Here is a 13,269-nt window from a genome sequence, read left to right as displayed (position 1 = left end):
TGAACTACTACCTACTCATATTCAATCTTCTAGCTAGATTTTCGTCTCCTCAGCAACACCTTCCAGCTCCTCCTGTGAGACTGTGACATCCACAGAGTAGGTGAGACATCTAATCCCTCTAGAAGGTTGTAGCGGTTGAGGTGATCTGGCTCCAGAGCACCTCAATCAATCAAAACAGAAGCGGATATTCCCATCTGATCGCTTGCACATGACTGGAAAGCTGCAGTAATCAGAGATGTAGACCAAAAGGTGGAGCATTTAGCTGCAAACGGGCAACTTATTCATCTTGGGAGTAGATGGAAACCAAAATCAAGTTAAAAGACATTGAAGCCTGAACAAATGAAAGCTAAAGCTGCTAACAAAGTTACCTTAACAGCTTGTAGTGAGGGAATATTTTACATTTGTCTATCAGTAATTTATTTTCATTCATTCTTCTCCAGTTAACATCGCTGAGTTATTCCACATGTTCCTCTATTCATTCAGATCCATTCACTTGTGACCATTCAAACATCACAATGTATGAATTGAACCCAGAACAGTCCCATATGTTATATAGAAGTCAGACGACGACCCAGTTAGATCACTATGGGAGAACTTTCTGAGTCAGTGTGAAGCACCGGTCCTGAGGGGGGTTTCCTTCTGGTGAGGTCAGAGGGTCAGACAAGTGGTGGGCGACTTTTTTGTCAACCACCTCATTTAATAGGGTGGACTCGACACTGTCAGACGCCAGGGTCACGGCCAGTAAGGGGTAAATACCGGGCTGTGTGGTTGATGCTAACAATGAGGGAGCCATGTCAGCGTAAGGTTCCCCAACAAAAAGGGGTTGTTGATGCAAGCTCAGCGTAAAAGTTAGAGCAAATAATTCTGAGGTTCAGAAAATACTCATGTTTTTGCTCGATATATCCCTCAAAAACATTTGGAAGACTCCTGTAACATGTTAATTGCTCATCTGATTGATTAGCAAAACTGAATTTGAGGACTTTGGGACTCAAATAGCTCGAAAAAAATTAATTTATTTCGATTAAAAGTCATGCAACAAACTAAAAGTTTTTTTTTAACACTGAAATGAATAAAGAGGCAGTGTCAATGTGAAATACTGGTTTGACTACTGATATGAATGATTTAAACTGTAGTGCAAATGAAAATAAATTTACATGTAATAAAAGATAAGATATAAATAAGATGACTGAATGATATTACTGTGGCACTTCCTATTTTCTTTTGGGTAGGACAAGTTACAAGGCGGGCATGAACACGCCCATCGACATTAAACAGGTATTGAGCAAGACATGAGGTGAGGAGGAAGTGGTGCATTCAGATTACAGGGAAAGGAAGAGATCAGCAGTAGATTAAAGATGTGGAGTTGTGTGGATCAATGAACAACTGACAAACTAAATGAATAAAATATAATCCGGCTGGAAATTAAATGACCATCTATGAAAATGGTCAGACTCTAAAAGCTTGATCGCGTCACTTCCTGCTCCTCTGAGGAGCAAATGCAAGCAGACATTAATTAAACATGAGGTAGCAATATGGAGTCCTATGGGGATAATAAAGGAGGGGTCAAAAAAGATCCAAGAACTGTTAAGTGGGGTAATAAAGCACAAAGCATTTGAGGGGAGAACATCGTTGGGCCGGGCGAAGTGGAGCGGAAATTGATGAGGTCGTCCTCAGCGGTCCCTAAGAGGTTAAAAGAGGAAGGTTGCTTGAACTTAAAAGGGTTTGCGTTGGGCCTCACGCGGTCCGGCAACCCCAACTTCCGTCAATTAGAAGGACAGAAGTGGAGCTTGTACCTTGCAGAAATTAGGGTATGACAAATGTACAGACGACTTTGATCAGTGGTATCAGTGAGGTTAGAAAGCAGAGCACTCAAGGAATATCTAGTAAAAGTTGAATATTGAATAATTGGGATTTTATTCCAACCATTTCTGCCAATTTTGCATAAAATACTTGGATTTTCTTGAAAATTGTCAGAAATTTCCCAAAAGCCGATCTAAATTTTCTTTTTTTGTACTTCAACCAAGACCAAGCAAAAAGAAACAAGAGAGTAGCGCAACAGTCCTTTGAAACGTATACTCACTTTATTGCAAAACATCCAAAACAAGAATTACTGAGAACAGCTTCATGATGTAATGGCTTTCATACACGGCTGCTCACAACGGGATGAGTCACGGGAAAGTAAATCAGAACCTTTTCACGCTATTTTATAAAGTTCAAAACGCTCACGCTAAAATATCTCGAAGCTCTCTTTTCTTTAGTGAACACTGTTGCGGCGACAACACATCTACTGTTTTTAAAAGTGAAAGTAAAAGAATTGTCTACTTCAACTCTAAAACAAACGCAGATTAATGTCTACGGGTTAGGATTACAAAAAAAAAAAAGAATGGTAGTAATTGAATTACTTTCCACAAGGATACAGTTACAAAGAGTGATGCTATGTTGTATGATTCAGCAGAAGGTATTTACAGTCACATGCATTGGAATAATACCCCTTAATATATTGGTTCCATGATATCAAATTATAAATCTAGTGCTAAAATATCGCAAAAAAAACCCCTCGAACAACCAAGGTGACATTATCCCCACTACAAAATAAAGGTAAGTAGAAAAAAAATGTTGAAAAGTACATGATAATGCAGCAGCCGTCTACTCATTTGCTGATTTATTCTCCGTTATCGGGAAACAGCATCTTTATTTCTAATAAAACAAGTCCCTTAATAATCGTCGCTGCCCTCCTCTTCCTCGTCGTACTTCCTCTTGAGTGAATGCTTCTTGTGCTTTCCCCTGTGCCTCCGTTTGGCGGCGAAGTCTGGGTTGGCATCCCTTGTGTGCAGCTGCTCGTGCTTCTTCAGGAGGCCGGGCACGGAGAACCCTTTCCCGCACGTGTCGCACGTCCAGGGCTTCTTGCACGTGTGAGTCCTTTTGTGGACGTTCAGGTGCGACGCCAACTTGTAGGTCTTTCCGCACACGTCGCAGCTGAACGGCCGCTCGTTGGTGTGCAACCTGATGTGTACCTTCAGGTTCCCCACCTGAGTGAAGCTCTTTTCACATATGGAGCACCTGTAGGGTCTCTCTCTGGTGTGGATCCTCAGGTGGACCCTCAGGCAGTACTTGCTGGAGAACTTCTTTTGGCAAACGGGACAGGGTATCTTCGCTTTGGGCACGTGGTCTTGCTGGTGCCTCTTCAGGTCGGATAGATAGACGAAGGTCTTGCCGCATTGGGAGCAGAGGTACTGACGATCGCCGATGTGGTAGCCCATGTGGCGCTTCAGCAAGCTGGGCACGAGGAACCTCTTCCCGCAACGCTCGCACATATGAGGGCGATCTCTGGTGTGCCAACGCTCGTGGTTGGACAGCTTGAAAGCCGTCGGGAAGCTTTTGCTGCAGTGCTTACAGGGGAACGTCATCTGGCTGGTGTGGCACTCCATGTGCCGCTTGAAGTAGGTCGACTGCGTGAAGCCTTTGTTGCAGATGCTGCAGTAAAAGGGCTTCTGGCCACTGTGGGCCAGTATGTGCTTTGTCAGGGTCTGCAGTTTGGTGAAACACTTGCCGCACTGCCCGCAGGCGTACGGGCGCACCGTGCTGTGGGTCTTCAGGTGGTTGTTGAGGAAAGCTTGCGTTCTGAAGCTTTTATTGCACGCCGTGCAAATGAACGGTTTCTCTCCGGTGTGAATGCGCTCGTGGTCCAGCAGCTTGGACTGATACGGGAAGCTCTTATCGCACACGGTGCAAGTGAATCTGTCGGCCGGCGGTCGGATCTGCTTCTTTTTTCTTATGCTCGGCTTCATGTCGTCCGCCGAGCTCAACCTGGCTGGAGGGAGCGGCGGTAAAGCTGGCAGTGAGAGCGAGTTGGTGGCGATCTGTGACACCCATTGATGCAATGTCACTCGCTGAGTCTTCTGCCCGTCCTTTGGGGCTGCGCCGCCCGAATTCTGCATGGCGGAAGCCGTTTTGATCGGAATTGGAACGACCTTCAGGGGGACTGATTTCAAGGGCAGCTCCTCTGGTTTCTCTGGAGCGGCAGGTGCTCCCTCACCTTCTTTGTTTTGTGGAGTATCATCAGATTGTTCGCTTGCACAGTTCTTCTCTTGCACCACATTTTTATCCACCTGAGTTGTCGTTGAAACGCCTTCCTCAGCTGTTTTTTGACCGTATTGACCTTTTCTCTGCGGTCTGGTCGCCACGCCCACTTGGCTGTCAGAGTCGTCTGACAATATTCCCAAGTCTTCTGTGTCACTGTGGGCAGCTGGGGTTGTTTCATTGACAGTGGCCTCTAATTGCTTTGCTGGTGCTGGTGTTGGTGTTGGTGGTGGTGGGGATTTTGGGGGTGGAGGTGGGGGTGGAGGTGGAGGTGGTGGCGCTGGTGGTTCTACTGGTTTGGGGCGAAAGGCGAGCGACGAGAGCACACAGTCGCCCACAGAGGATGAGATGGTCGCTAAAGAAACGAAAAACACTTTGAATAGATTCATTTTTGATTCATTCAATAGCCCTCTGTTTAATCTCGGGTTCATTCATACGAGTGTACCTTTGACACCAAGCACTCCCTTGGCTTGCTGGTGTCGGAGGAGGATCTTCAGGTCCTTTGAGTCAGGGATCAAGCCCCCACATTCCTCCAGTATGGGCTCTGTTGAGATCATGGTGCCAAGCTAGAGGTATAAAGAAAATAATCCGTAAATTTGCAGTAACATTTAACGCGCCGAGTGGTGAAAAATCAAGCTTTTTTTTTTTTTTAAAGTAAATGGATCAGGATCATTCAGATAAGAAGTCCTTCCTGTCTGCAACCAGTAGCTCACCTCAACACAGGTAAATATTAAAATGTAATGACCTGGGAGAGATTTGGAACAGGAAGCAGTTGCTCCAGCTTGCACACCAGACCTGCAGTCAGAGCCTGCAGAGCCGTGTCAAACTTTGTGCCATACTGAACAGGGAATACTTCCTGCAGACAGAATATGTATGAGTTTAACCGCGTTGGGGCAAAGGCAAAAAGTATCTAGTAAATGAAAAATGGCCTTTGTGATGACAGTCTAACTTTTACCTGGAAGAAGCGTTTTCTCTCAGCAGGATTTTTCAGCAGATTCTGGACCAGCACCATAAAGTTTGTTTGTGATTTCTCCACCTCAGTGTCTTTCTGTAACACGAGGAATACTGTAACTAAAGGTTCGTTTTCACATCGAGGTTCGACAATGTTGAGTAAAACTGAACACAAGCAACATTTAAAATGAAGTATAACTTTTATACAGTATATACAGTATGATTCTCAGACAATTTTCCCGTTCTTACCACTGTAGACGTTGAGACCTTCAACTTATTTATGAGGATTTGTATAGCCCTAGAATCTGGTGGGCCATCTTTGTGAAGCAAATCCAAAATAATCTATATTTAGAAGAAAGAAAACAGTCATAACACAAGCTATAACCCAAGTCGAGAACAAACGTCATATGAAAACATACACACACTGTAGATGAGAAACTCTCACCCTGGCTCTCAAGCCCAAGACGAGCTGGGCAGTCTGCTTGAAACTCATGAGCTCAGGAGCAGTCTGCGTTACCAAGGTGACAAACTCCTCCACCTTCCCATACATCTTCACATTCCGCTGTCGGATGACCTGCCATATGTACGAATACGTCAGTTGTAGGGGAGAGGCCATCAAGCGAAGGGAGGCCAGCGGGAGACCACCTGCGCTCAAAAAAAAAAAAAGAAAATTAGAGAAGATTAGCAAGTGTGAAAATCTGGAAGCATGTTTTGTGTTTGAAGAAGGAAGATTGATTATCCTTTTGGAATCAGGATTTCCTGAGGAAACCCTCTCACCCGCTATTCTCCAGGTTTCAAATGTCTGAGTTCCAAGAGTCATTTTTTTTTGCCTGTCCACACATAATAATATATTTTTTAAAAATACATATATAAGTCACTCCCAAGAACAGCACCTGTTTCTGTGTTCCTTCCTATCTATGATCAATACGTGCATTTAATAGTAATGTATCGATAGATTGTGCAGGTGTACCCAGAAGCTGTTGTGGGGGGGCGCTGCAGCGCTGACGACACGCTCAGATAAACCCCCTACAGGGACGAGCGTGTGCGCGTTTGCGTGTGAAGCCGTTAAGAGATTGAGCGCCAATCGCAAAACGCATGAGACTCAAACATGAAGTTTTTGCGGGGGCAGTGCGTTGAATTACCGCAATCGTCACGCTGTTCGCGGAACGACGCGCTGCAGACGCACATTTAATGGGGAAGGATATGCAGCTATTTTACACCCGAGCCGTCTGGCTACCCGGGCTAGTTGGCTAGCTAAGCACAAAATATCTTCAATATAATAAATAAAACTTTCTTCTATGCATTCTGGTGTAAATTTAAATGCGAGAAGTCGCTTGGTTGTAAATAGATGGGCTTACAGCGCTTCTCCATGTTTGACAGTCATCCTCGGCGGCAGCTACTATTAGCCCGCTAATGTTAGCTTACCTGCGGTATCGCTTCGTTTCTCCATTCCGGACTGAAGATTTTCCGCTCATTCATAAGAAAATCAATCGGCTGCACAGATATGCTGCCAAAGCAGCGCCTTAACCCGTAATATAATGTTTAAAAGTGTTAAATTGTCTTAATACCGCGTGTCAAGCCAGGAAGAATAATGGCGACCGCTGGGTAGCGGCTTTCCAAAACAAAAGTCCGTCTACTTCCGCCGGATGTTTGTTAGAAATAAGAGCACCGTTATTTGAAATTGTTGGGGAGGAGCGAAAACCACGAGGAGCAACATGAGTGTCCAACATGTGAAATATGATTATGAATTTATTACAAATTTATTATCACTAATATTACAACTTAAAAATTTCAAGTACAGTGTATTTTTGACTTTTTATTTGTGTGTGTTTGTGTTCATGTGTGTGTTTATGTAAATTTGCTTCAAACTAAAACATTAACTAAACATTAAATGCCTAAAGACATACTAGACTAAGTATGGAGTATACGTAGCATACACTAAAGCCATTGCTATTCTACCCTGATCATTCGGAAAGACAGGCTGTAATAAACAAAATCCTGTATTATTACATCAGAAAGGGGTTCATGATTGCTTTACTCAGATCTACCCACTGCCAAATTAATGACATACTGACTATCACCCTATCCAGGTGTTATTTTAATCGCTCCGAGCCAGGTTTTCTAGATCCAGACAGGTTTTCTACGAAGTCCATTGTTCAGATTTACTATGATATAAAGTGTTATATATAGCATAACAGTTCCTGGAATCCATTGATAGCACTCGCTGTTCTGTAGTCTGCTTTAGAAAATGATGGTATAGTTATTGCAGTGATTTTTCACTCCTTCATACAAACTTGAATGGCTCTATTTTCTCATTTGCATAATTCAAATGGTACAAAACGTTTATTACCTTTAGTGAATGGTTTATTTAATAAAATAACTTAAAATTTCACATACAGTACAAATACAGATTATCATATCAAAATTATACAAATTCATCACCAGAAAACAACAATACTGCATGTATAAGTAGTAGTACTCCATTAGAATATAGAAACTGTTATTGAATTACTAACAATCCTGTGTGGATGAGGCTTCAAACCCTGTGGTCTGGAAAGATTCTTAGCCTGTTGATTCATAGGGATCTGCCGACATCAGTCGTGTTTGTAACTGGTATTTCCTCCAGCCTACGGCCAGTTCTTTTGTGACAAGAACAAGCCCTCCTTATGTTTCTCACTGAGCTCATCCGTCCGTCCATCTATCTATCCCTATCTCCCTCACTTTCCCTCGTCCTGTTTGTGGTGTCTCTCTCTTTCCTTCTCTCTGACACATACAGTACAAGAGTGCTCACACTCGAGGAGTCATGTTCTCATGATTGACTCGGTGAATAAGGCAGTAAATGCTCCAACACACTCACTGGGGCCGAGCAGCGGCTATAGATCACTGGGCAACAGCTTTGAAATACAATGAATGGATTCAAAGTGCCTCTGGCGATAGCTATCTGCCATCTGGTCAGATCTTTGATACACAAAGTAGGACGCTTGTTGAACTGTTTGGCGTGCTGTTTGCAACTAGTAGGCTGGTAATCCGATGTGGCAGATCCGAACAGCGTCAACAATGAACTGCACTCCTCAAAAGATTCTTTAATTGCCCTTTTACTTCTCATGCATTCAGTTATTTCACTGAGTGCACAAACTTCTTTGCATTGTACCCCTGATGCATTTCAGTAAAAGTCAGCATAAAGAGACAGGTTGAGATTCGGTGTGTTGACCTGCCGACTGGATCGGTGATGTCAAGACATCACCAATGCTTTCCTGACAGGCGTCCCACAACAGATTGAGATGGTTTCTTCCAAACTAGGATAGATTAGATTTTAATCTTCAGTTCTGAGTGGAATGAGAAAAAAACAATTTGTCATCTGCTGACAGAAGGTCAAAGCCAAATGCTTCTAAACATTGGCCTAGAACAGACAATAAAAAGGTACTCCTCCAGCTATTTTGATAGATAGCTGGATTTTTTCTCCCCCATTGGTCCCAAGCAACATCTTTGGATACTTAAGTTGTAGAAGTCTCTGGAGAATTTAGCGATTTTCATTTCACAGTTCAGGTTAATGCACGCAGATGAATGATCACACCCATTTATCCAGCAAGCTCCACAACCTGGACAGTGAGTTGTTGTGTTTCTGTTCAGATTTCCCTTTTCCTTTTAGTCATGAATCATCCACTTTCGTGTTCAGGGACGGCCTCCCCCGCTGGCTGTGCGTCATCTTCGGTGAGTGTTTGAAGCGGGACGGCCAGAGACACACTTGGGATCACGTCAGATGGTTCCAGTTCATCATTTACAGTATTGCAGACGGACAAACACCTCCCAGACTTCAGCTAGAAATAAAAAAAAAAAGAAATCTATAAAATAGAAGTCGCATCCTGGAAAAGCATTTATTTCCATCTTATTTTGTGGGATGAACAAATGACAGATGATGATGAATCTCTCAAGGAGGCACCATGAGAATTAGGCATTAAGGGAGCACTGAAGTACTGAATATTTGATGGGTAGTTAACTTTGCAAGGACTTCCTTCCTTCCTGGAAGTGCTCATGAAAATGAAGACATGTTATGATGTCATAATAGACTAACACACTGTAATAAATAAAAATAAATAAATACAGTGCGCCCTGGTGCATCAACAGTCGCGACTTCACCTCATTGCGGAGTGTTGGTAAGCAGTCACATGATACCGTACGCGCATTTTATTGGCTGATGGCATCTGGAAGTGCGCTCCGTTCCGTGAGTTTCGGACTTACGTGAGACACAAAAGTACTTTAAACAGTCAATAAAAGTGTGGGAAAAGGTAATACAGATAGAAGGTGGTTTAATATCAGTTTGGGGAGGGTTCATAAATGTTTAAAATTACCTTAAATAATAAGATAAATAGTTCATCGCTCGATCGCGGATTCCTTAATCGCGTGTGGTTCCTGGAACACATTAACCGCAAAGAACGAAGACGCACTGTATATAAAAATGACTCTAAAATCAAACAACTTTAACTACCAATAAAGCATCTGGTAATGCTTTTCAGTGATAGATGGTGTGCTATTGGATAATGCATTTAACACGTAACACAAGTGAGGCTAATATGTCATTAATCTTGCAGATATTTGGTATTACAAAGACAGTGCAGGATTTTTTTTTCTTAATTTGTGATGTTGTGATGAATTACTTTAAGTTAACCATGCTACATTGCTAGCAGGCAAAATACAAAGACCTTCATCAGAGTTAACTGTCATGTAGATGCATATTCATCTGGTTCAGTTTCATGCTATAAGTAATAAACATTGTGTGGTTCTGTGTTTCCTGTTTCACATAGGTTGACTGATGCTGACGTGACCCACGTACCAGCCAGACGATGATGACAAGGCAGGCACTGAAGGGGATTAGAGCGACCAGCAAAGGAGTTCTATTTGACCAGTTGTGTTCATGACCCTCCTCATGACCTCCTGGAAGAAGGAAGTATTATTGGAAAATTGCTCTGACTATGGTTACACTTCAGAAATTTGATAGCGTGTAGACCGATACCTCAGGATTACCATTTACTGAACAAGTAGAGGGAATTCTGAGGGGATTCAAGTGTAACATAGATACAAAAACACAGACTTCATTGAAATGTCAGGTTGACTTGGCTTTCTCTAATGCCGTGTTTGATCATATAATCCATGTAATTACCTGTATTAGCTGTGTGCTCATGTTCACAAATTAGATTCCAGTCCCAGTTGTATGTCCTTGATCCCAGATCAATATCTGCCCACTAATAGTCTACTCGGCTGTTTCTTTCAGGCATCCATTAAAAATTCAAAATGCAAATGAATGATGTACCTGGTGTTTGCGGTGAGTTAACGCACGGTTCCAGCTTGCATGAGAAGTCAGATTCTCCCGGAGTGGCAGCTTGTAAGATATCTCTGATGTAATCAAAGTACAGATCAGACACTAATCTACTCTCCCGATAATGGCATTGGAAGACTTGCATCATTGCTTCCTGCAAGGATCAGACACAAAGACATCACAAACTGTAGAAATATTACATTGCTTCAAGGAAAACTGGACATTTTCTGATTGCTTACCACTTCGTCGTGGTTAAAGGTGAAGCGTAAACTCTTCACCATGGCGATGAAGACAATTATATGTTCTTTATTGGAGGAGATGGCACCAAATTTGTTGGCCAGCTTCCCAAGGCTTTGTTCCAAAGGAAAGATGTTTAACACCACCCAACACGTACCAGCCTGGAAGATTTGACTAAATCAACTTCCCCCACCAAATCTGTATTTCCCAATATTCCCTCTCCCTCTTTTTTTCTTTCCATACGTACCTCTTCCTTGGGAATGTAACTAACAGGAATCTCATAATCGGAGGGGATGTTCTGCTTCTGTAATGAGAATAATGACATCATTTACACAATGTCAATACGAGACAAAAATACAAACAGATATGAATATGATACGTATCGATCCTGTAGCTGCTCAATATCCTCACCAATAATGACAGCTTGCTCACATCGTCAGTTATGGGAGTCGTAAATTTTCCGCAGCAGAGATTCAAACTTGTGAACAGACTCAAGAGGACACAAATTGATTTCAAGATCTGAGGAAAAGAGCAGAAATGACATGTAGTATATTTACATGACAACAGGTACAAGATATAGTAAAGTTTATGACAGAAACAGCAAAAAGTTATAATCTGAACGTTTAACTGCTTTTTAGCTCAGGAAGGCCCATTTTAGAAAATACACTTCACCCATAATGCCTTGCTCATGGGTTCCATCCACTCATATCTATCTGTATCTATATAACTGTATATATATCTACATCTATTTTTCTATCTACATGCATATATATATATGCACATTTCTTATATAGATATGTTGAATATATAACGGTCGTGTATATATTTATAGCATATAGTGATAAATTAGAAAATACACTTTAAAAATATACTGTTCAAAAATTTACTGTACAAAATCTGAATTCACATCGGCTTCATTAAACATTTTCGATCCGCTAGATAAAGTTTGATTTAACTAAAAACAGAGTATTTTGTATCTTTCTTTATAACTTATAACAAGTAAATCTGATGCTCCAAATCTGATTAATTTCATTTATGTTTGATGTGAACAATTATGGGAGCAGCAGATTGAAACACCCCAAATTTCTACTTTAGTTGGTGATTCAGATGAAACATGCTGGTGGTGAATGCTGTCAAAGTGTTTGTGACAGCTGCAGCGACTCGTCGATACTTTGAGGTGTAATGATTCTAAATGCACGAGCTCACAGATGACTAATGGACAGAGTCCAGGGCCACCGGTCCGACAGGAAGAAAAGGCTTCAGAAGGATTTATACACATGCAAAAATAAAATACAGGAAGTATTTCCCCTTTCAAAAGGATTGCAGTGAAGAGAGCAGTCAATGCAGAACTATTCACATATTAATACAACAATGCTAATAATATAAAATAATGCATTCATTCATTGTCAGTGTTTTTTTAAAAAAAACTTTATTTCCAGTTTAAACACTGAAGGAATTTTACACAATTTGAAAATTCATGATCTTGAAATATTAAGTAGCTTGCATTCAGTGCTACAAATTACAGAGAAATCTTAGCAACCCTGTGCCATCAGTTGTATTTCACTGTGGTGAAAAAAAAGAGTCTAAAAAAAAATAAAAAATTCTTACTCTACTTGTAAATCTCCTGCCTAAACACAAGTGAGAGATAAACATCAGTAAATTTACCCAAACGCTCTACAACATACAATTTAAAAAGCCTTAATTTAAATTCTTCAACTTACTTTCTTCCTCATATGGAGCAAAAATCTGCAGTTCCTTAAATCCAGTGCATGAAACGATGGGTTTTCTGCAGAAAGGCGCAGCTCATTGTGCGTCTGTGAGTGATGTCCATGCGTGGAGTGAAACTTGAGGACGGGGCAGTCTGCTTCCACTCCAGACAGGCTGGTGGAGGTCTTTTGACGTGGTGGCGGAGAGGCCGCCTACAGACTGAGTCACCGTGTCACACACACACTGACGCTGCTGGAGACTTTTTTTTTCCATAAACTCCCACGTATCAGTTTGTGCATCAAGAGAAAGTGGGCGCTTGTTCTCTAATGTTTTGCTCAGAATATTACCAAGGTTGTTCCTCAAGCTGTTGTTTAGAAAGTGGAAATAAGATGATGATGGGGACTTGTTAACTGTTGGTGTCGTGCCCTCTGTTTGCTTTCCACTCTTTTCGATTCAGAAAGCTCCTTGCTGTTTCATTGCAGGAGTGGAATCAGGTGTGCTGGGCCCATCAGGTGATCTCCAGCTACAATCTCCATTGAGATGAATGCCAGGCTTCGGGTCACAACCAGATAAACTCGACTTTCTGCAACCAATTCCTGTCTGCAGCTTTCTCCTGCTGCCCTTTGCTCCTGCGTTGGACCCCCATAACATACTTGGAACTCACCTTCCTGCAATCACCACTAGCTCAGCTCCTCCCAGACTCCCCTCTGCCTCTTTTGCTCATCCTCATCCCCTCTGGATTCCCTCTTTTCACCACGCATTTGCTTCCCATAGATCCTGCTGTTGGGTCAGAGCTTCTTAGGGTTATACATTTTTTACTGAAATACTTTGAAATCATGGTGTTTAAGATTATTGAATGTACAGACTATTAGTTATTGCATTCATATCAGAATAAGGAGAAGATTCAGAAATAAAAAGATGTATTTTATTATTATTATTACTATTATTACTGGTTGAGAACTTCTGTTTGGGATGCACAT

At 41.9% G+C, this 13,269-nt stretch overlaps 2 protein-coding genes across 3 annotated transcripts; both read right to left on the bottom strand.

The window, feature by feature from the left end:
* Positions 1–2,066: 2,066 nt before the first annotated feature.
* si:dkey-14d8.1 (zinc finger protein 629) lies at positions 2,067–6,687 on the bottom strand. Of its 2 annotated transcripts, XM_068307027.1 has the most exons (7): positions 6,457–6,687; positions 5,477–5,676; positions 5,281–5,373; positions 5,036–5,128; positions 4,826–4,936; positions 4,526–4,646; positions 2,067–4,435 (listed from the first exon to the last, which is right to left on the bottom strand). In XM_068307027.1, the coding sequence occupies exons 1-7, from the start codon at positions 6,479–6,481 to the stop codon at positions 2,715–2,717; spliced, it is 2,364 nt and encodes a 787-aa protein (XP_068163128.1). In that variant the 5' UTR covers positions 6,482–6,687; the 3' UTR covers positions 2,067–2,714. The 2 variants fall into 2 exon arrangements, with proteins under 2 accessions (XP_068163128.1, XP_068163129.1); XM_068307028.1 differs by lacking the exon at positions 4,826–4,936.
* A 696-nt stretch (positions 6,688–7,383) lies between these two features.
* On the bottom strand, positions 7,384–12,440 carry LOC137589446 (kit ligand-like). Its single transcript, XM_068307221.1, has 7 exons — positions 12,304–12,440; positions 10,994–11,101; positions 10,830–10,886; positions 10,585–10,743; positions 10,340–10,499; positions 9,863–9,963; positions 7,384–8,849 (listed from the first exon to the last, which is right to left on the bottom strand). Exons 1-7 carry the CDS (start codon positions 12,313–12,315, stop codon positions 8,688–8,690), a joined length of 759 nt encoding a protein of 252 aa, XP_068163322.1. The 5' UTR covers positions 12,316–12,440; the 3' UTR covers positions 7,384–8,687.
* Positions 12,441–13,269: the final 829 nt, after the last annotated feature.

This window comes from Antennarius striatus, chromosome 22, assembly GCF_040054535.1.
Source record: "Antennarius striatus isolate MH-2024 chromosome 22, ASM4005453v1, whole genome shotgun sequence".
NCBI lineage: Eukaryota > Metazoa > Chordata > Actinopteri > Lophiiformes > Antennariidae > Antennarius > Antennarius striatus.
Note: the sequence above shows the minus strand (reverse complement) of the source record. Positions and strands in the feature narration are given on the sequence as shown.

What these genes read in the sequence shown, in the direction of transcription:
- si:dkey-14d8.1 (XM_068307027.1), bottom strand. Translation starts at nt 6,481, where the DNA reads ATGGAGAAACGAAGCGATACCGCAG. An exon ending in AGGTCTCAACGTCTACAGTG is followed by an intron (nt 5,129 to 5,280) that starts GTAAGAACGGGA and finishes CTCGTGTTACAG; the next exon opens with AAAGACACTGAGGTGGAGAA. An exon ending in CTGTTCCAAATCTCTCCCAG is followed by an intron (nt 4,647 to 4,825) that starts GTCATTACATTT and finishes TTATACCTCTAG; the next exon opens with CTTGGCACCATGATCTCAAC.
- LOC137589446 (XM_068307221.1), bottom strand. An exon ending in GTTACATTCCCAAGGAAGAG is followed by an intron (nt 10,744 to 10,829) that starts GTACGTATGGAA and finishes CAAATCTTCCAG; the next exon opens with GCTGGTACGTGTTGGGTGGT. An exon ending in TAACTCACCGCAAACACCAG is followed by an intron (nt 9,964 to 10,339) that starts GTACATCATTCA and finishes TCCTTCTTCCAG; the next exon opens with GAGGTCATGAGGAGGGTCAT.